The sequence below is a fragment of the Rissa tridactyla genome, chromosome 3, assembly GCF_028500815.1.
Source record: "Rissa tridactyla isolate bRisTri1 chromosome 3, bRisTri1.patW.cur.20221130, whole genome shotgun sequence".
Taxonomy (NCBI): Eukaryota; Metazoa; Chordata; class Aves; order Charadriiformes; family Laridae; genus Rissa; species Rissa tridactyla.
Genome location: NC_071468.1, coordinates 35,365,391 through 35,385,512, shown reverse-complemented (window position 1 = coordinate 35,385,512; position 20,122 = coordinate 35,365,391). Strand labels below are relative to the sequence as shown.

General features: G+C 44.4%; 1 protein-coding gene across 1 annotated transcript; it reads left to right on the top strand.

Annotated features, from left to right (window-relative positions):
* Window positions 1-104: 104 nt before the first annotated feature.
* Window positions 105-19,678, top strand: RSPH9 (radial spoke head component 9). Its single transcript, XM_054196201.1, has 5 exons — window positions 105-331; window positions 590-752; window positions 1,339-1,468; window positions 2,033-2,179; window positions 19,247-19,678. The coding sequence occupies exons 1-5, from the start codon at window positions 105-107 to the stop codon at window positions 19,405-19,407; spliced, it is 828 nt and encodes a 275-aa protein (XP_054052176.1). The 3' UTR covers window positions 19,408-19,678.
* The last annotated feature ends 444 nt before the right edge of the window (window positions 19,679-20,122 follow it).

Genomic DNA, 20,122 nt, shown 5'->3' with positions numbered 1-20,122 from the left:
GGGCGCTGAGTTTGATTGGCGTTCCTTCGAGCGGAAGCACGCCGTCACCTTTGACCCCAACATCCCGAGCGATGGTTGCCTGGCAACGGCGACGCGGAGCCGCTATGGAGGCGTCGTCGCTGCCCGCCGCGCTGGACCTGGTGTCCGGCGGCGGCGCGGGGCTGAGCCCGGAGAAGCGGGCGGTGCTGGGGTCTTCGCTGCTGCTCCTCCAGCGCGACTACCGCTTCGAGCGGGTCTGGTTCTGGGGCTGCATCCAGGGCGTGTGCGGCGCCTACTACATCGCCGAGGGGCTGGGCCCCGACCGCGCCGCACCCCGCAGCCGCCTCTACAGGTGCGGAGGCCGGGCCGGGCTGGGCCGGGCCTCACCACCGCTCCGTGTGGGGAATGGGCATCTCCCTGGGGAGGTGGGAGCGGGGAGGCCTAAACGGCCGCGGGAGGCTGGTTCGTGGGCTGGGGGGAGGAAAGAGGGCGCTGGGGGTTGCCCAGCTTTCCCGGAGGGAGCCTCTCTGTGCCCCGAGGGGGCTGGCAAGGCTGTGTCGAGCCCTGTTCTTAAACGGGCTCGGGCCTCTGTCCTGCTTGTCGCTGTCAGCTTGAACTGTGTGGAATGGAGCCTCCTGCCACCGGTGACCGAGGAGATGGTTACGCAGGCTGGGCAGCTGAAGGGCCGTTTCCAGGGGGATCCTTCTTTTGAGTACGAGTACACTGAGAGAAATGCAGAAGATGCTGAAAGATTGTTTGAAGATGGTAAGGAGGTAAATACTGCAAAGCGCTTTTGAACTCTCTTTGCTACAGTTGTACCTCTCACACTGGACAGGTGGTGGCTCCTCCTCCTTGTTTGTAATAAGCGGCTTGAGCCTGTGCTCAAGCAGAATACACATAATGTCCTCTTTGTTGTCATCATGTAGCAATGGCTTCTTGATTGAAGTCTTACTACAGTTACTCATGGAGTAACTCAGCTCAGAAAGCTCAGAAATATTCTTTCTCCTTTATGCTTTATTATGCACAATTGGTACAGATCCTCACTGCTGTGTCTGAAGCTTTATATAGGAACTGCAGGTACCATTCTTTATAACTGAATAGACAAGTCATAAGCAGCTTAATTGAGAGGGAGGAAAGGATGGATGAAGTGGAGGGACAGTTAATTCTCTGGTGAGACTAGGCTGTCTGTTCCTAGCCACATTCTTATGAGAAGAATGTTCGATTTGTGGTCCTCCTTATAGTGCCATCAGGCTCCCAGCTGAGGAGTCTGTTGTGGTTTCCATTGCCACTTGGAGTTTATTTTCCAAAATGAAAACAAGGAAAGCCCTGCCTCTAAAATTTGCCTATTTTTCTTTAAAGCCCATGATCAAGGAAGAGGCCCGTCTTGTAGCTACGATAGAACAGATAGACAGAGCAGTTGGTATCATCCCCCGGGGGGCATTTGTGAAGACTCCTCTTGGGTCTGTGAGTGAAAACAGGAACTTTGAAGGTAAATTCTCATTGTCTTTATCAGGATCAACCGTACTTTGATCATAAAGGCTGTAAATTAAGATGAGTTTTTCTCTAGCTGATGGTTTGATTTCAGGTTTATTTTTTCCTTGGGTGAGATGAACAGGGAGGAGAGAATCCAACGCCACTAATGTTCAGGTGCATGATTCAACTCTGGAAGGTGGGAGGAAAGCCAGTAATGGCTCTGAGTCATTAAACCTGTAGTTTCATTTGTCTGTGTATAGTTTATGTCAGTGTTCAGCAACTATAGCTGCAGTGAATTCTCTATCTAGGTATAGGATGTAAGCAAATGGGCACAGAGAGTTGATCTCCACTTAGTGCCCATTTCTGACCTGGAATTGCAGTTAGCATGGTCTGCGATGCACAGCATCAGGGAGTACTGCCACCCATTTCTGGCAAGTCTTTCATCTTCTGTGGAGTCCACGGGAGAAAGATTGTGATTCTCTACTGTGCTGTGGGCATTAGAGAAACTATATGGCATTTGATGGTGTAATGTATGCTAGCCCAGCTCACTGTGTTAATGGTCACCAATGGCTGTTTGCAGGTCTTTCTTTGGCGGAGGCAAAAAGGTTAAGTTCCTATTTCCATTTTACTGAGCCTGTTAACCTGAAGAATAAAACCCTGCTGGAAAAGGCTGACCTGGACCCATCCACTGACTTTCTAGACTCTCTGGAGCATGATATCCCACAAGGTAAATGTAGCAGAATCAAGAGATGCAATGAGAGGAAATGCAGTCTGAGTAGCTTGGGAAATGCTGAGGTGAAAAGGCATGGGTTGCTGCAGAGTTCATATGCTTAGGAGAAGCTCCTGTGAATCTGTAAAGGAACTTTATCCTTTACTAAATATTGTAATTCATTCATTTTTATAAAGCAATTATAAACAGTTACAATGGTTAGATGTAAGCGTACCAGGGCTGTCACATCCTCACAACAGGTCTTCTGACCTTCTGGCAGTTACCCCCTGTGCCTGAGTGCTATGTTCCCTCCTGATTTCTGTAAAGCCTGTGACAGCTGGTGTCCCTACCAGGAGAGATAACTCCACCAGTGATAGAGGGAATTTATGTGGTTTGAAGTATTTCACACCTCTTGTCCCACCCAGTGTTGCTGCTCTTTATCTAAATGGGCTCTCATTAACACTAAACTGATATCTCTGGGAGGCTGAATTCAGACTTTCCTTTGATAAACTGTGTTAGAAATGCTGTAGTGTGGAATAATCTGTGCTCTAGCAGGACTACACACTGTGGAAGGAGAAAGGAAGATGTGCATACTGGAATGTATTTTCAGTTCACATCTCTCTGATTCTGCTGAACAACTGTTAAACATATTTAAAGCCTCTTCCAGGGATTCCTCTGGCAGGATATTTCTTTAAAGAGATGGGAATGACTTGTTATTTATTTCTAACTGCTTTTTGCTGATTTGCTGCATTTTTCGTATTGGGCCAGGTGTTCCATATCCTGCTGTCTAGAAGGATTTTTGGGACACAATCAGAACTTAGGTTTGCTATTTTATTCTTATCCTGGAGTAGCAGGATAGGATAGCAGGCGTCCTGCACCAGATGGAATTGGCTGGAAAGACAATGAATTGCCAGTGCTGTAAATAGCTTTTCAGACTTTGTCATTCATACATCTATACACACACACACACACGTCCCAATCTTTCCTTTGGCAAAAATGAACCGAGAATGAACCTAGTGAGCTCCTGCCTGAACTTTGAATGTTTTTGACAGTTCAGAGCATAAACAACACTAAAATCTAAAACATTGTTCAACTTACTGGGAGTGTCCTTGCTGCAGTCATTTTCCAGAGGTGTAGTGTGGAGAGACTGCACATTTTTACATACACTGGCTCATGGAGTTGGCCCTTTTCTCTCAAAAAGGAGTACTGCAAGGGGGATTAGGTCCTAGATACCTCCTATGAAAATTTTAGCTGCAGTTTTGTATGGTAGTTCAGGCATTGCTGCTTTTTGCTTCACCACCCCCCCCCCCCTTTTTTTCTAGAGTTTATGGTAGGGAGACTTTTTAATTTTGTGAGGCCTGAAACCACAGAGCCACTGCAGCAAGACATAAATCTGCCATGATTTATATGTTTCCACTAGAAAACAGTCTCCACAGACCCTGATGGCTAATTTGCATCACAGAGCTGGTTTTAGCCACCTTCAGTTGTGATGGAGAAATGACACCTTCAAAAGATTACAGATCTCATACTGCAGTGTTTCTCATCTAGTTCAAGGGACCAGGCAACCGGCGGGTCATGCTGTATGTTAGACATAACATGAACATGACAGTTTTGTGAAAGTCTTTAAACCAAATTTGACTTGGTGGATAGAAAGTGGGGCTCGGGGGTGCCACTGTCCCATTTGTCTTCCTGTGGCAACCTGAGGTCTGTGTAAGCGTGAACATTTGCCCCCTTCCTAAGAGGTTGTTGCTGTTAGTGCAGATCTCAGACTCCTCAAAAAAAGTTACCTCTCTAAGACTACCTGAGCTCAAGTGCAGCTGAGTTTTAATGGAAGAGGAGAAGATTCATCATGGTGCATGTGCAGCTCTGGCTGTATTGTCCTGCTTTTTTTTGGACTGAACCTGGGCATTGATGGAATGAGCTTGTCAGGCAAAGGAAGTAAGAGAGAAACTGGTTACAGGATCAGCAAGGGATGTAGCCTCTCTAATTGCACTCGGTCACATGCAGGTAGGAATGCTGACATTGAAGAAAGATCAACCCGCTCCCCTTTAACAAGCATTTGGGTTGCCCAAAGTACTGGTTGCTTGTGAAAATGTGGCAGGGGGATGGGAAAGAACAGAGGGCAGACACCAGCTTTCTGCTGATTTTATCGGCATGGCTCTGACAAAGTCACTCACTCCTGGTTGCAAGGCACTCAGGCTCTGGTTCTTGGATTACCTTCCTTCAACTCTGCCAGGGCATGTTCATCCTGACCCAGAGCACACAGTGCTTTTTCGGTTTCCTGACAGAGCTGTTCATAGCTCTCGCAAATCCCCTCAATTTGATCTGAAGTTTTCTTGCCTTTCCTGGCTAGATCTTCTCTTGAACAGTTATTGTCAGACCAGAAGCAGGAATTCCCAGATCTATTGCATCTAGAATTGTGACTGAAGCCACAATTGCCTCTGCCCTCAACAAACACACAAGAAGTGGACTGGGGGTGAACAACATCTGAGTGATGCTCCCAGCCTGCATTGGCTAGAATTCCCTAAGCATCTTAAAAGACCTAAAGAACAGGACTGAGAGATAAAGGGCTGATTTTAACCTGTCTAAAAGTAACAACTCTGTTGGAATAGTTTTCTTTATTAATTGGAGGCTGAGCATCTGTGATGACTGTCAAGGGGGTAACTGTGATAAATTGTATGGTGTGTCATTCTAGGAAAGCAGAGGTGTCTTGCAGAATGGAAAGTTGGAGGCAGAAAGAAGATTTTATATGACAGCTGAGAGGTGGGAAGAAAGGAAGTTAAAACTGGGTTGAATAAAGGAAACAATGACGAAAGCAGAGAGTTTAGTGCAAGATTGGAAAACCTGGAGTTTTGTAACAAAACTATCTGCCACCCTTATCTTTACCAGTGATATCTGTGGTGATTGCAGGTTCCAGATTCTGTCTGTGTGTCTATCTATCAGGTTATCTGTGCATTTTAAGAGTTCAGAATATGTTGCTGCTCCTCCCTGAACCATACTGTGAGTCTGTCTATTTTTTCTTGGTGTCTCAGCTCCCAGAGGTAAGTGACTGTGTGACTTGGCTTTTATTAAAAAAATACATTTTTTTTAATGATTGTAGAGAAAAATGGGAGAATGTGACTCCTGTCTCAAAAACAAATTCAGTTGGTTTATTCCCTTTAAAATCTCCAGCTCTCCAAGCCAAACTCATGAATTTGAGTGGCCTGACTCATGATTTTTTAACATGGAGGGGTTGCGATACTGATCTTCTGGCACCACAGTATCAGATCATGTAATGCTTCATTCTCATCCAAAAGGCCAGCTGGCCAGAATGTTGCATGCTGGGATCTGTAGGTTTTGCTGGCCATATGTCTGCATTAAAGATAAGCTTGTTTGCTCTAGTCTAAGCAGACAATCTGCTCAACTTTATGCACAATTAGATGTAGCCTTTCAGCTGCTGGCAGATCGCCAGCGTGGTCCTTTCTGCATGGAGTTCAGCACCCTGGGCGATAGCATTTCAGGAGCTAGAGTTGTGGCAGTTTTTACATGTGCTTGTAGATAATGGAATGGCAAAGCAAATAGCAATAATTCCTAGCGTGCCTACAGCTTTTTCACTTGATAACCTAGTGTTGTGTAGATATGAAATAAGAGTCACTTGTCAGGCATTGGCATGATGGGGAAAGTGAAAAAGGAGGGGGAAGGATGATTTTACTGTGACCATGGTCAGGCAGTGCTACATTCTGCAACGATAAAGGAAGGGGACGGGAGAAAGCATAAGGTACTAGTGTAGAACAGAAAGCCTGGGAGGAAGCAAAATAGGGGATGGAGAATTCAGTGCTTTGGCACTTTCAAACTACAGTTCAGAAAAGCAATAACTTGACTCTGAAGGTTTGTTACAGATTACTGACTTGGATCACTTTGATACAGAGATAAGGGACACTAACAGGGCACTGTTTAAAACTGATGTAGAAGGAGAGGTACATTGGAGGCAAAGGGATAGAAATATGTAGATAGGAAAAGATATGAGTGGAAATAGGATTTCTATGAGAAGAGTTTATTCAAAAGTCATGAATCCCAGTGAAGAAATAGCTGCTTTTGGCTAAAAGCCTACCACAGTTCACTGGTGGAGTAAAAGTAGGAATTAGAATTTAAAAAACCAAACAATATAAAAGGAAATGCAGGAAGATGGGAAGAATTAATGATTGATATAAATTGGACTTGACAATGAGTAAAAAATGACGAAGAAAACCAGGATAACCTGGAGTAATCTGTGACAACTGTAAGGAGGATTTTTTCAAGTATATTGAGAGGAAAAGAAAGCATAGTAATGGTACTGGAAGCTGTCACTAAATGATGATGGTAAAAAGGCTGATAAAAATGCGGAAGGGCAGAAATACTCAAATTTTTTTTTCTGGTTTGTTTTGTAAAGAATATTGACTCACATCAAATGGAGACAATAAAATACTGTTTCAGACAGTTTTCAGACTATTTGCTAAGGGAGGATAGAGTTAGGCAACCTTTTCTGTTTGTCAAAAAATAAGAATGGCAGAGCCTGGTAAGTTACTCCTGAAATCATTATCTCAGGAGACTTATGGCATATTTACGATGCTAACCTTTAATAAATCCCAGCATTAAAGAAATATTCCCCATAACTTATCTTGATTAGTAGTTGTGATTCAGAAATCACTGAATGGGTGTATTTCTGGAAAGGGTCAGAAGGGGCTTTGGCTGGGACAAGTGCCGGTACTGATATTCTTCAACTTATTTGTAAATGATCTAGAATTAAACAACTGGTGGAGAGACAAATAATGACCAAGGCAAGATGCCTACAGAAATCTGGTAAATTTGGCTTACTTAAATAAAGTACGTTTTGATGTAGCTACCTGCAAAATCATGTATCTAAGAGCAGGGACTGGAAGCCAGACTTGCATTCTGGAAGCTGTGGCTCTGAAAGGAAATCCAGGCACAACCCACTGAACATCAGCTCCCAGACTGATCCTGAGACTTAAAAGGCTAATATGATCCATAGACGTATAAACAAGGGTGTAACAAATAGGAACAGGGAGGTGGCTTTACTTTTGCATATACTGTTAGTGGAATCAGAACTGGATTACTGTACATTGCAAAACTGGAGAGTTGCAGAAAAGAGCCACGAAATGATTCAAGGGCTGGTGAGAGACATAAACAATTCAATCTGTTTATCTTATGGAAAAGAACATGAGAATGACTGTATTACACTGTGTAAATACTCCATGGAGTTTAAGTATTGGGTACTGAAGATCTACTTAGTACAGTAGAAAAAGGCATAACAGGAACCAGCAGCTGAAAATTATAGCCAGAGAAACTAAAATGAAAGATTAGGTAAAAATTTTAACAGTTAAATGTTTACCAGCTAGCAAGTGCAATGGATGAGTCTGTGTTTCTTGGTATCTTAGCATCATGCTGGATGTCTTCTTGGGATTTGTGTTTTAGCCAAATGCAAATGTAAGTTGCTAGTCCCAGACATGAGTAACTGAGTTCAGTTTAACGGGCAGTGGTGTGTAGGAATCCAGAACAGACGATTTCCTGGTATACTTGGCTGTAAACTTGACGACAGCTGTGGAGGGTGATGTCTAGCTTGGGCTGCTTCATTGTCAGTGACAATATTTAGCTTAGATATTAGGAAGAAATTATTTACTGTAAGGGTGGTGAGTCACTGGAACAGGTTGCCCAGAGAAGTTGTGGATGCCCCATCCCTGGAAGTGTTCAAGGCCAGGCTGGATGGGGCTTTGAGCAGCCTGGTCTAGTGGGAGGTGTCCCTGCCCATGGCAGGGGGGTTGGAACTAGATTTTTAATCTCCCTTCCAACCCAAAGCATTCCATGAATAACACAAAGGTGACAATGGGTTCCTGAGAGAGTGACTCTAAGTGCAGGACTCTCAATACAGCTGGCTTTGCTTCTTGAACTATGATGCATGAGGGCTCAAAAGAGGACTGAGGAGATTCCTGACTTATCGCTGTCCATTGTGGAGGGTACACTGGGGAGCCAAGACCTCTCAGATGTAATTGCTGACTCTGTAATGCTGGGAGGGATTTTATAGCGTCATTCTAAATGGGTATACAGTGGCAGGGTGGATCATAGTGAGTCTCGTCTACTTCCTGTTTCAAGATTCAGCTAGAGGAGGAGGAGAAGTGCCTAGACAGAAGGTCATTTCAGCTCCTTTACCGTTTTGACTATGGAGGAAGTTACAGTCACTCAGTCTGTAGCTCTGTTTCTTCACCTGAAAGTGCAGTGTTTTTGGAGCATTCCTTATACAGCATTACAGACAAAGGGATTTGTGGCTATTTCCTTGGCTGAATACTTCGGGCACTAGCCTTTCTGTAAGCTTGCTGAACAGTAGCGTGGGTTAGAACATTAACCTCCTGTCCTCTGAGCTTCATTAGCACATTCTTTATTGGTTTAGTAAAAACTGGTGCTTAATGGGCCCTTAAAGATCAAGAGGTTGCATTTCTAAGTGGGAGATAGTTTTCTTTAGCCACTCTCAGGGGCCATTTTGGTAGCCCCATCTTGGTTGCCCCAAAAGCCCAGGTGCTGGAAGGAAGAAGGCCAGGAGACACAAACCTGCTTTATCTCCATGCATTAGCAGAGCTAATTAACTCCCTTTCTACCCCCACTCCAGGCGATTAATCCCCTATCAGCCTCCGTCTCCAGCCATTTGAAGAGTCTGTGTCTGCAGAGGTATTTACAACCCCAGCTAGCCAGCAGAGAGCAAGACGACCCGTTATCAGGGCTCTAAGACAAATGGCTGCCTATCTCCCCAGTGGCCTTGCAAAATCCAGCAAAGTGCTATGCTGTGCTGGCCACCTACTTTCACCCAGCCTGCCTTCTCCACTAACATTTCACAGATGTGACCTGAGCCCTCCTCTTTCATTGCTTAACAATAAGCAGCACCTCCCCAGCTCTGTGAAAACTGAGAGCAAGAGCACTTTACTTCTTAGCCTGCCAAGAGCCACACGGGGACAAGGCTTTTCAAGCTGTCTCACTGAAATCCAAACTAAAAGAGCCATAATGAATGAGAGGGTAGTGCTTCTTGTTAGCGAGGATAAAAAGAGGTAGCCAAAATGTAAAGCGAAATACCTAGTGTGGCTCACAGCTATCCTCATTCCTGGTTAGGAGAGGTGATCCTTAGGCTCATTGAATATGTGAAACTGAGCTACAGTATCCCATGGAGTTACCTGACATTTATACAAGTTGTTTTGACAAACAAGCTTCATAATACAAGTGGTAGTGAAGGAGTAAAACAGAACAGTGTGTGTCAGAACAGTCGGCTTTTAGATGTAGGAATTGAACTGAATAGCTGGCTCAGTGGGTTATTAGTTGGTACCTGAATTCCCCTGTTAAAACAAGTCAGCCATCCCTAGAAATAATTCTAGGATGGCCGTAGCTTCTACCTTCCAGCAGGGCGCACTATGGTGCCAGCATTGTCAGTGCTGAGCACAGAAAAGGAAACCACAGAAAACTAAAACGAGAAAGAAAAGCACCAAGAGCAGCATCAAATTGAGGAAAAGGTATGGCCTGAGTTTTCAGACTGTGTGTGGTATACTGACCTCCTGAACTGTAGGTATGGAGAAGAGAATCTGTCCCTTCCAAGTTTAGGCAATTTCTGGAATGATCACTGGACTTCTCAACAGCTTTCTTAGCATCCTTAGCGATCACAGGCATGCAATGGACATGCACAAATACATAAGCATGTGTCCTACGTCCTTCAAAAGTAGAGACACTCTTCATTTTTGCTAGTGATGTGTGGACTGGGGAGCCTTTAGAGACTGTTGAGGCCACCCCTGCAGTGACCCAGGAGAGTTGCCTAGGAGCAAGACAAGATGTTGCACCTCCTACACCTGGGGCACTGCCCGCTCGGGAGTTCAAGATCGGACTGGAACCTCTCACGTGGCAGCACAGCAGGAGGACTCCAGAGCCAGCTAGTATTATATCGCTTTCGACTGGCTGTCCATTGTCTGCCTTGATTTCTGGAAAGGAGTCTGTTTTCCTTGGTCTTTGTGTCTATAGGGTAATAAAGCAGTGCATTCAGTGCTTTTGGTTCTTAGGTCTATATCACCTCAGGGGTCTTGTTTAGTCAGAGGTCTTGGATGAATTTATACTGGAGCAGGGCTGCCCATCCACTGAGAGCTGTGGTGGAGTCCTTTGCCCTCCTGAGTGGTGCAGTGAAAGAATGAGGACAGAAGCAGAGCCTTCATAGAAACTTTCCTGGGATTGTATTTTAAGTTTTTTCCTCCTCAGTAAAAGAAATCATTGCCCACCCTGTCTCCATTTCGGCTCCTGGTTCATTGGACATGAAAAGGAGACAAACTTCTTGCTGAACCGATGGGAAATGCTGGTGAAGCCACTTAGAACCAGAAGTTGTAGCTTTATCACCATATCAGCCAGCCTTGGCCTAGCTCTTTCTCTAGGAAATGATGAAAAATTACTTGCAGGGGAAAGCCTAGTGCAATCTATGTGTTGCTGAAGTTAGAACAAGATCATCTTTTGCTAGGAGTGATCTATTTCTGAAGGGGCTCCACATAAGGAGCGGCAGCTCCTGCCGGCACAGCAGTTGGCGTTGGTGCAAGCCCTGCGTATAGCTTTCCTTTGCTGTTTGCTGCCCCTTTGGCCATAGAACTTTTGCAGGGAGGGAGTCAACAGGCGTGTTGTCTTGTTTTACTGTACACAAATATTATAGAGATTGAAATTCTGCATGCTGAAGGGGTGTGTGGCTGTGTGTAGAAGCAAAAGGACAAGGGACAGTTGATGCATGGGTATATTTGTATGGCAATTGTGCTGTGCGGAGATAGCTAGGCTATCCCAGGCACCAGAAGGTGCTTAGCCATCTTTAGTGATCAGAATTAGCTTGAATATCAACACACTGCACTGTGCTGTGTGGATATGCTCAGTGTGACAGTCTTCCCAGAAACCGGTAAACTCTTCAGGTAATTTGGGCCAGAATTTGTATCTAGTTTAGTATGAAAACATCGACAGTTTATAATCTGTGCCATCTCTTCCTCATCCTAGGGCCTTTTAACTAGTCCTGTTAATTTGATGATGAGGTAAGAAGTACAAATGGGGGACTGACAGGGCTTGTAGCCTTGCCCTTCTTGCAGGAGAGTGAATTAGATGTGCTCTAAGCATTCGGTGGGTTTTGAATCCCAGCACCGACTGCTTTGTGTTCGCTCAGAATTCAGAGATCAATGTGAGGTTCTTTGCCCCTAATCCAGCCCCTGTTCATCATTATCACCTCCTCAAAGTGGCCAGTGCTTTGTTATCAGGAGAGGCAAAATCTTACAAGGTGGCCATAATCTCCTCTGAGAGTCAGACAGATATTCTCCCGTGGGTAAGAAAGTGACAGTGACCGAAAGCTCTAGGGGGAAGCAGGCTAGAACAAAGCTCTCTATTGCATCCTTTCATCAAACTGTTAATCTTTCTTTCAAAGACATCACATTTGTTTGGTGACAAAAGCCCCAAAGAAGCTGAATTGAGCCTGAAATCCTGTAGCAAGATTTAGAGGAAGCGTCTTTCATTCAGAGCAGGGCGGGGCGAGAGACTCCTTCTTTTTCTTCCTACCGACCAATGGGCTCACAGAAGCCCACGAAGGTGACGGATTAATGCAGGGGCTCCCCAGGTAGATGCTACGTGACTCCTGGCACGCTCCAAAAACGTTTCCACAGCGACCAGCTGAACAAGAAATATGGAGTATGATGGGATCCAGCGTAAATTTGTGCTCTGGAAGGAGGGTGTTCTGCCCCGCTAAGACATTTCTAAATTTACTACAGAAGACCCAAAATGCAATGATCTGTATTGTAGTTGTCAGAATCCAAATACCAGGGATTTTAATCAGTTTTTCCTACTCCTTTTAAGTTTTCATTGCATATTGCCTTGCTTTTTCCTCTAGTGCACAGCCTCATTCCAAATCTTTGTTCTGGATGCTTTCTGTGCAAAGTCTGCATCCTTTCCTTAACAACAACAACAAAGTAAAAAGGATTCTATGTCTATTCTAATTGTCAGGTTGATTTAGGACTAAAGGGTAAACTAACTGGGCTATAAGGGAGGCTGTAATTTGATGTGTATTAGTTCTGTGCTAGCTTTTTCAGTCCTTCCCATCCTCTGCTGCTCATTTATGTCTGTGTATTGTCCCTTCTTTTGTGTTGGCATTGCTGGCTGTGCAGACAGATTCCAGCTGGAAAAATAACTTTATTTTTGGCTAGACTATTTTTCAGCCAGATCGTTTCCCTGACCTGGTTCACTAAGCAATAAATAAGCACTTTTGTGGTCTCTGTGATGGAAGAGTGATGGGGGCTGGGGGTGGGGGGGGGACGGGCAATAAGGGTTTGAGGGCAGAGGCTGCGTCAACTGGATTAAGCAGCACTGTTGTCAGATGTCTAAGTATGGCCTGAATTTCACCTAGTACTCGGAGGCACCTGAATACTGTGCGTGCATCTGGGACAACATTGCAATCCCCGAGTCTTCCTTGTCAGCAGGAACAGGTACTTTGTGTGCAAATGAAAGGCCCAGGCCTGTCTTGATCATTTGTGCTGCAGAGGCATCCCCAGTGGGAGAGGATGATGGAGAGAAAAAGCCTCTGAAGAAAGATCATTTTACCTTGAGGTTTGGGCATGGTTGTATCTGTGTGTGAAAGACGTGGCAGGCATTAGGACCAAGCAAGAGCCGCTTGGCAGCCTCTGATTGTTTGTAAGCTGTACTTTCCTGGCTCTGGTGGCTTTTTAAAATAGTACTGAACCTGCAACCAGTCTGTGTTTTTATTTAATTATTATTAAATAGTTATATGGGGAATTGGAAATATTGACAGCAGTGTTAACATATGGGGTGCAGGTGGTGTGTCAAGCAAATGAAAGAGATTTAGTTTGCAGCCAGTAAGTGGCATGAAGGAGTTTGAGCCCCCCGTGAGAGTGTTTGGATGTGTCCTTATGGCTGGTAGGCTGTGCGTGAAATGTCCGTGTGGCGAAATTTGTTGAGAGCCAGAGCACAGTGACCTTTCCTTAGAGCTGCTCTGCTTTGCAATTTGTCTTTGTTCCCTACAGAGAGCAAATTAGAAGTAGGAAGCTCTTCCCAGCGTAGGATTTTCTGTTGGAGGGAAACGTAAGCTAAATCCCTTGGGTGTAGTGTAGCTTTGTCAGAGCTAAATGCTTGGGGTCACGCAGCCAAGCAGCGGCTGCTTTTGCAAAGGGAAAGGGTTATGTTGCCCCTCTCTGGGTGTTAATATTTGTCCTATAACTCAATACTTCCCTCTCACTCAGGACCGACTGCAGCAAGATCTGTTATAACCTGCTCTTGTTGCAGTGTATTATGTTAATGGTAAGAGCAACCATGGTGTAGCTGCTTTTCCCTTAAGACATTTCCTCCTTTGAAGAGGAATTGATAATGTCACTTTTATGACCCTCTGTGAGTTTTTCCGACATGGAGCCTCTGTATCAGGCTGTCCAGCTCTTAAAGCTGTTTCTTCTCAAGCTTGCACAGAAATGAGGCATTGCTGAATCACCTCCAAAGCAGCAATGTTATGAGAGGTCATACTAAAAGTGGACCAGTTAAGGCAGGAAAGTTCTTCTGCAAACAGCCCTCTTAAAAGGCTTTTGTTTAAAAGCTAATGTCTCACGCACTCTATTGCCTCTGTGAATTACAAGATTCAGCCCAAAGCTGAGACAGACTTGGGGGATGAGACAGGGATTTCTATTGGCGACTGGAAAGGAAGAAGAAGCCGAGAAGGAGGTTGACTTTTGAAATTCAGCCCTGGTGTCCTGGCAGCTGTTGAAGGGCCATAAAAAAGGCAGTGGTTTAACACTGGGTGAGCATCAGGATCTTCAAAGCACTTTCTTGTTTGGGAAAGATGTAAGGAACTCCTCAGAATTCCTGCCTGTGTTTGGAGGGGTGGAGGCTGCAGCCTGATCCAAAGAGGGGATAGGAAGCTCCAGATCTTCATCCAGCGGATATTTTTCCCATGCTCTTTCCTCCCACACAGAAGCTCCCTCCCTTCCCTTCTGGAGCAGCAACAGGCAATATTTTCAGCACAGACAGTGCTTGGCTTCCTTAGATTTGCTGGGTGCAGCTTAAGAATTAACTTGCTCTTTTAAAAAATTTATTTTGAAGAATGGAAACCTCACCACAGCAGTATTACTATGAGAAATCTCTAGTGTGAGAGCAATGACCTCCAGTTCCCCGCACCTCAGCGAGCTTTGCATGATGAGTGAAGTTAACTCTGCTGTCTGATTTAGGGACAATACAGGCTACAGCTTGCTCGTAGATGCAAGTTAAAATCAGTATTTAACTCTAGGAAAGCCAGATTTTACTTGCTCTCTCATAGTTCTAGTTGTATTCCCTCCAATGCAAATAAGAATTTTTAATGTTTTTTCATGACAACTTTTATCTAGGAGCCTTGCTGTACCTTACAGAGTGATGCTCTGAGCTTCCCAGCCTCCCAGTAAGAGACACATTGTCTGACACAGGGGCAATGATGAGCACAGGGACTGCCATGGGATATTCTGAGCCAATATTAGAAAAGTCTTGAAACCAACATCCTACTTCTGCATTTTTAGAGTAATACAGATCTACACCTACCTATGCAATCATTTTACTCCAAGAACCATTTGTAATAGCAGGGAACCTAAAAAAAAAAAAAAAAAGAAAAAAGAAGGATAAAACCAGAATTTAATTTTCATAATTCTCCTCATCCCTTTTTATATTGTATTATTAAATGCATTTCTACGTCTTTCTCTTGAAGGAGGAAAGAAGGCATATTTGTTTTAAGCTCTTATTTCATACAGTTCATTATCTACTGTTTAAAGTACTTTTAGAGTGATTTATGACATCATTATTTCAAACTCCTACAAGAAAGTTGTGCCTGAAAAAGCATCTTGTTTGAAGATTGTGAGATTTAACCTGTGATGGAAGAGAATACAGTTGTCTTAGTTCTTGCAAGGAGAACAACTTTCTCCATGTCTCATGCTTTGGGACAACATTATGAGTTCAAATACTAATTTTTGTTTTCTGGACCATTTCCTCAAATGCTGCTAACGTGGTGAGGTATAGGAAAAAAATAAGTACTGAGATGATCGGCCTTAATTTCTTCCTTTAAAGAAAAGGACCAAAATAAGCAGATAGGTTCCAGAACTTTAATGTGATGTCTTCTTAGAAGGCAGACACCAGCATTGTGTATCAAATGCAGTTTCTGAATGAGTTTGCAAAAACCTAGCCTGGAAAAGTATACTGAATAAATGACATTTGCTAGCTGGGTTAGAAAAATGGTCCCAGTGATCTGGATAGTAAAAGGTGGACGGTGGCACTGTTGCTGCTGTTTGGCTCTGCAGAATAAGGAGTAGCTCTATGACTAATCATCATTCTGTCTGAAAACAGGATCTGAGTGAAAATGACATAACAGTTTCAGGCAGTTTCATATAATTTTTCCTGTCCTCAACCTATGTTGCGTCGGTCCAGTTCAGGTTGCCCTTAAATAACTTGCTTGTTTTGTTCAGGTCCTTGTTTCACAGGAAGACTTATGCAGCATCACCAAAACATTATTGTCCGTATTTGCATAGAACTAGATGCAGAATCCAGGATCAGAGAAGAGCTGGAAAGTATAACAACTTAATATTCCCCAAAGGTCTCACATTTATGAAATGACAAATCTGAGCCCTTTGAGAGTCTGCAGCTTGGACAGACAGTAGGGAAATGAAGCAGCTGCACATCACAGCCTTCAGAGATCTAGCATAAAAGTGAATGGAGCTGCCTTCAATTACATCTGCCCATTTCTGCCAGGTGTGAAGATGCATGGGAAGTTCCTTTGATCAGCAGAGTTAATTGCTGATGAATACTCCACAGAGATTGACAAGCCTGTGTGACACTGGGTAAATGTTCTGAGGAGATCATGGATCCACGTAGTGTATTGCCCCAGAGCATAGATACGGGGATTTAATCAAGTTGAACTTTATTTACTCTCTGCAAATTTGTCCAACAAAAAGAAGTCTGAATCCAGATACAGTTCCTGAGAGCATGAATATCCCTGTTTTCCCTCTCGCCTTTCTCATTTGTCATGCTCCAGGCATTTCTTTTTGTTCTTTGTAAATAGTTTGGGGCAACGGGTTCATCTGTGTACATGAACATATATATACAAGCTATCACACGTACCCAGGCTGCTGGATGCGTCCAGTGTGTTGGGAGGCATTAGCAAACTAGATAATCCCTAAAGGCTTTCACGACCTAGCATGGCAAGGCTGATTCCTATTCTTGACAGACTTGCTTCTCAGAGGACTGGTCCTAAATCAAAGACAACAAGAGTTCCTCATTCCATTATCTTTTTGTCAGAGAAACTCTTCCAAAAGTTTATAAACTTTTGGAGGGAAACTCTCCCTCCTGCAAACCAATGTGTAATGCTGCAGCAAGAACCACCAGTATTTGGATGAAGGGCTTGCGGATATTTCTGCAAGTTCAAGCTGCAAGAAGCCTACACTGAAAGCAAAGTCAGTTCAGTGTTCAAAGGAGAAATGGAAGAAGTTAATTTGTCACAATTACATTCAGACATATTTGCTTGCCACTTGTTGCTCAACACCCCTACGCATCGTCTAGCTACTGCCACTAGCAAATGCTGAACACTTGTAGAGGCAAAGCTCAAGAAACCATATAAAAGGCTTGTCCTTTGACAGCAGATGGCTGTAGTGCATCAGCCGCTGGATGATCTTGTCTTCTAGTGAAGTGTTCTTCATCTGGGTTTCCATGCTACTCGAGTAGTGGAGAACATGCGGAGTTTGTCCGAGACTCAGTCAGAATTTGTAATCCCAGTGGCTAAACCATAATATGTGTTTTTACTCCAAGTATGACAACAATCCAGTCTAGTTTTTGTCGATATGAGTGGCACTGGAGAGACTGCATGGGAGATCGGGGTTGCCTTGTATGTGAAACCACTGTTTGTGAAGACACTAGCTCGTCCTTTAACTAGGACCTGTACAAAGCATGTCACAGTGCAGGGAAGGTGAAAAGAATGGCACACACCTGTACTGATCCGGCCCTATATTAAGTAGTGCTTTGCTTTACTGCGATTCCAGATGTTTCTTTAGTGGAAACACGGAGCTGAGTGAGTCAGAAGTAAGATCTCCAGTGCAGAAATCTCCTGAGTCTTTAAAGACTGTGAATGTCTGTTTTGTACTTCTGTTCTGCAGCCAGTCAATGACTGTCACAGAAGGTCGCTATTCTTGCTGTTCATTTAATTTCATATTTGCACATAACTGAAGAGGTTACTTTGAAAGATAACAGATCAAAAATGACGCAGGACTTACGTTGTGCATATTATGGAATAACAAACCTGTGGAACTTGCTACCGAAGGAGACGGGAAACAATGGTGCCCAAGAAACTTTTGAGAAGTACAGAAATACAAAGAGAAGAGACGGATGAGCAGCACAACTCACGACACCTGGTTTTACAGGGCTTCAAACTGTGGTGTTTCTTTCTGATTCTGCAGTTACCACGTATATGTTTCCCCTCGACTTCCCTCCTCCCTCAAGCCCTCAACTACTATAGTTTGCCGTGAACTGCAAAAGAAACTACGTGTACGGCAAACGAGCATGGAAAAGCCCAAAGCTAGGCAACCGCTGGTTGCCCAGCTAGCTGCTGCCTCTTGGCTGCCAGGCAAGCCAAACAGCCTGCGCTTCCTCGCAGCTGCTGGCAGGCCAAACAAAGAGCTTCAGAAGCTGCAGTCAACCCCTGGGCCATGTCCTGCAAAGACCTGTTGTAGGAACTTGCGGTGTTAAAACCCTTCAGCCCTTTGTCGGATGTGACTAAAATCGGCCAAGTGTCAGAAGTTAGTGCAAGGGGGAGGACTGGCAGCTGACAGCAATCACAGAAGCCCTTCCCCAGGCTAACCATGATATGAGTAAGCATGAGTCATAGCATAAATTGATGAGCCTAAAATTATCTACAAGGATGAATACTGTCTAACTGGCCCAACACATTACGGGCTTTCTGCTTAGTCTGGAATTGGCTTTGGGTGCAGACAGGCTTGACTCTAGGCCAGTAGTAGCCTGACAGCTCCAACTGCATTTTTTTAAAATTTTTTTATTTGGGCCTGCTGCTTTTGCTTTTAGATGGAGATTCAGCAGGAATCTTCTTGCCTATATTGTAGCCTCTAGGTATTACTGATTTGGTGCTGAAGTTGGTATTTTCTTCTCCTGGCAGCTCCTTGCCCTCCGGCAATGAATCCAAGCTGATGCTCCAGCCCCCTCCCCTCCGGCATTGTTCCCAGGCTGTCATGTCAGACGCAAAACAAATACTCAGTGGCTCAGAGCTCCTTGCATCCAGGAGAAATTGCATTTTCACACTGGCTCCGAACCTCCTCTGCAGAGCCAAAGCAAAATTAATGCGGAAACTAATCCCTTTGCCCCTACCATGCACATTCTCTTCAGTGATGGAGCCAAGAAAGACTGAAGAGAATTAACCTTTTCTGTAAATTTCTCTTGAGACGGGAGATACCCTGCTCTTCACTTTCTCTTCTTCTTTCCCAGTTGCTACATCAGGGAAGCCAGTCTTCCCTGGAGCAGGAAAGTGCCTTCTTCCTTTTCCCACTACTAATGCTATGAGTTTATTTTAAGAAGAAATTTCATACCTATGCAGGATTGCTATAGCTAGTCTTGGCTCTCTTTAGCTATTAGCTAGACCAAGTAGGTGGCAGAGCTTGTTAAAGTAACTGCTACCCACTCAGAAGCAGCCAAGAATAGCTGTAGCCTCTCCTAGGAATCAAATATACAAGTCTGGAGCTCCAAGGGTCCCTTCCTGTGACGCATATGACATTACCGTCCTAGCCATGGGAATATGCTACTGTGTGAAACTAGACACAAACATCTGGGAACAAGGGCAGCCTGTAATGCCAAACTGACAAAAGAAGAAAGGGCATCAAGGTTTCTGGTCTCCCTGACTTCACTCTTTTCAGGTGTCACAAATTCCAGTGTAGCCTTGCGCACTGTTAATTGGTCAGGCAGCACCCACCGCAATCCTTCTCCCAGCTTAGGGGCGGCTTGCTCCAGGAATGCTGCCTCTTTCTCCTCTGCAGTGACTCATTAGCACATGTTCTTGCACAGGCTCCTGGACTGTCCAGCTAGAGAAGGGAGGCACTGTGGTGGTGCTGCGGAGCCTGCTGTGGCTGGGACTGACCTTCTACCATGTGCCAATGACCAAGCAATATGGCTACGTCTACTTTGGCAACGGTGAGAAGAACTTAGATCTGCCCTTCATGCTGTGACTCTCCTGTCTGCAACCAGGACTCGGAACATTTAGATTTTATACTTAGATTTTTGTTTACTGCTTGTTCTAATAAATGTGTGAAACCTCTGCACTTTGAGCAGGATTCTCTTGTGCCTGGACTCTGGCCCTGATTCTTTTCCTAGGACTTCACTGTGTGCAATCCTCCCTCCAGCTTGAATTCCCTGTAATGTGCCACTGCAGGTCCTTTAGATAGTAACAAATGAAGCCCTAGGTCACAAATCAAACCCAGGCCGTCTGTCTGATTACAAAGGCACCATGCTTACACAAAAACTCATTTGGAGACAACACAAATGAGTGCCTGCTGTCACCCATGAATGACAAACAAAAATAGAGTTTCTGCCTTGGAGTCAGAGTAGAAAGCTCATGCATACTGTAAGGGATCTCTACAAAACCCTGAACTCCAGAAAAGCTTATTGAAGAGAGTATTTTGTTTTTCAGATGTTAGATTTCACCAAAATGAGAGGGGTCTTTCCAGCTCATGGCACCACACTGTAGAAAAAAATTAACTGTGGGCATCACCTGATCTTTTGCAAAATGTGTTCATTCAGGTTCATCTCAAGACAATGGTTTCATCCAGTGACTTTTCTGTTAGTAAAACTCACTGAGCAGAGCTACCTGGGCTGGAGGACATAGTAAGTTCTGTACGTAGAAGAAAGAAAAATATTTTCCTTTCTGAAGAGTTGTAGGTTTCA

What these genes read in the sequence shown, in the direction of transcription:
- RSPH9 (XM_054196201.1), top strand. Translation starts at nt 105, where the DNA reads ATGGAGGCGTCGTCGCTGCCCGCCGCGCTGGACCTGGTGTCCGGCGGC. An exon ending in TGTTTGAAGATGGTAAGGAG is followed by an intron (nt 753 to 1,338) that starts GTAAATACTGCA and finishes TTTTCTTTAAAG; the next exon opens with CCCATGATCAAGGAAGAGGC. An exon ending in GGAGCATGATATCCCACAAG is followed by an intron (nt 2,180 to 19,246) that starts GTAAATGTAGCA and finishes GTTCTTGCACAG; the next exon opens with GCTCCTGGACTGTCCAGCTA.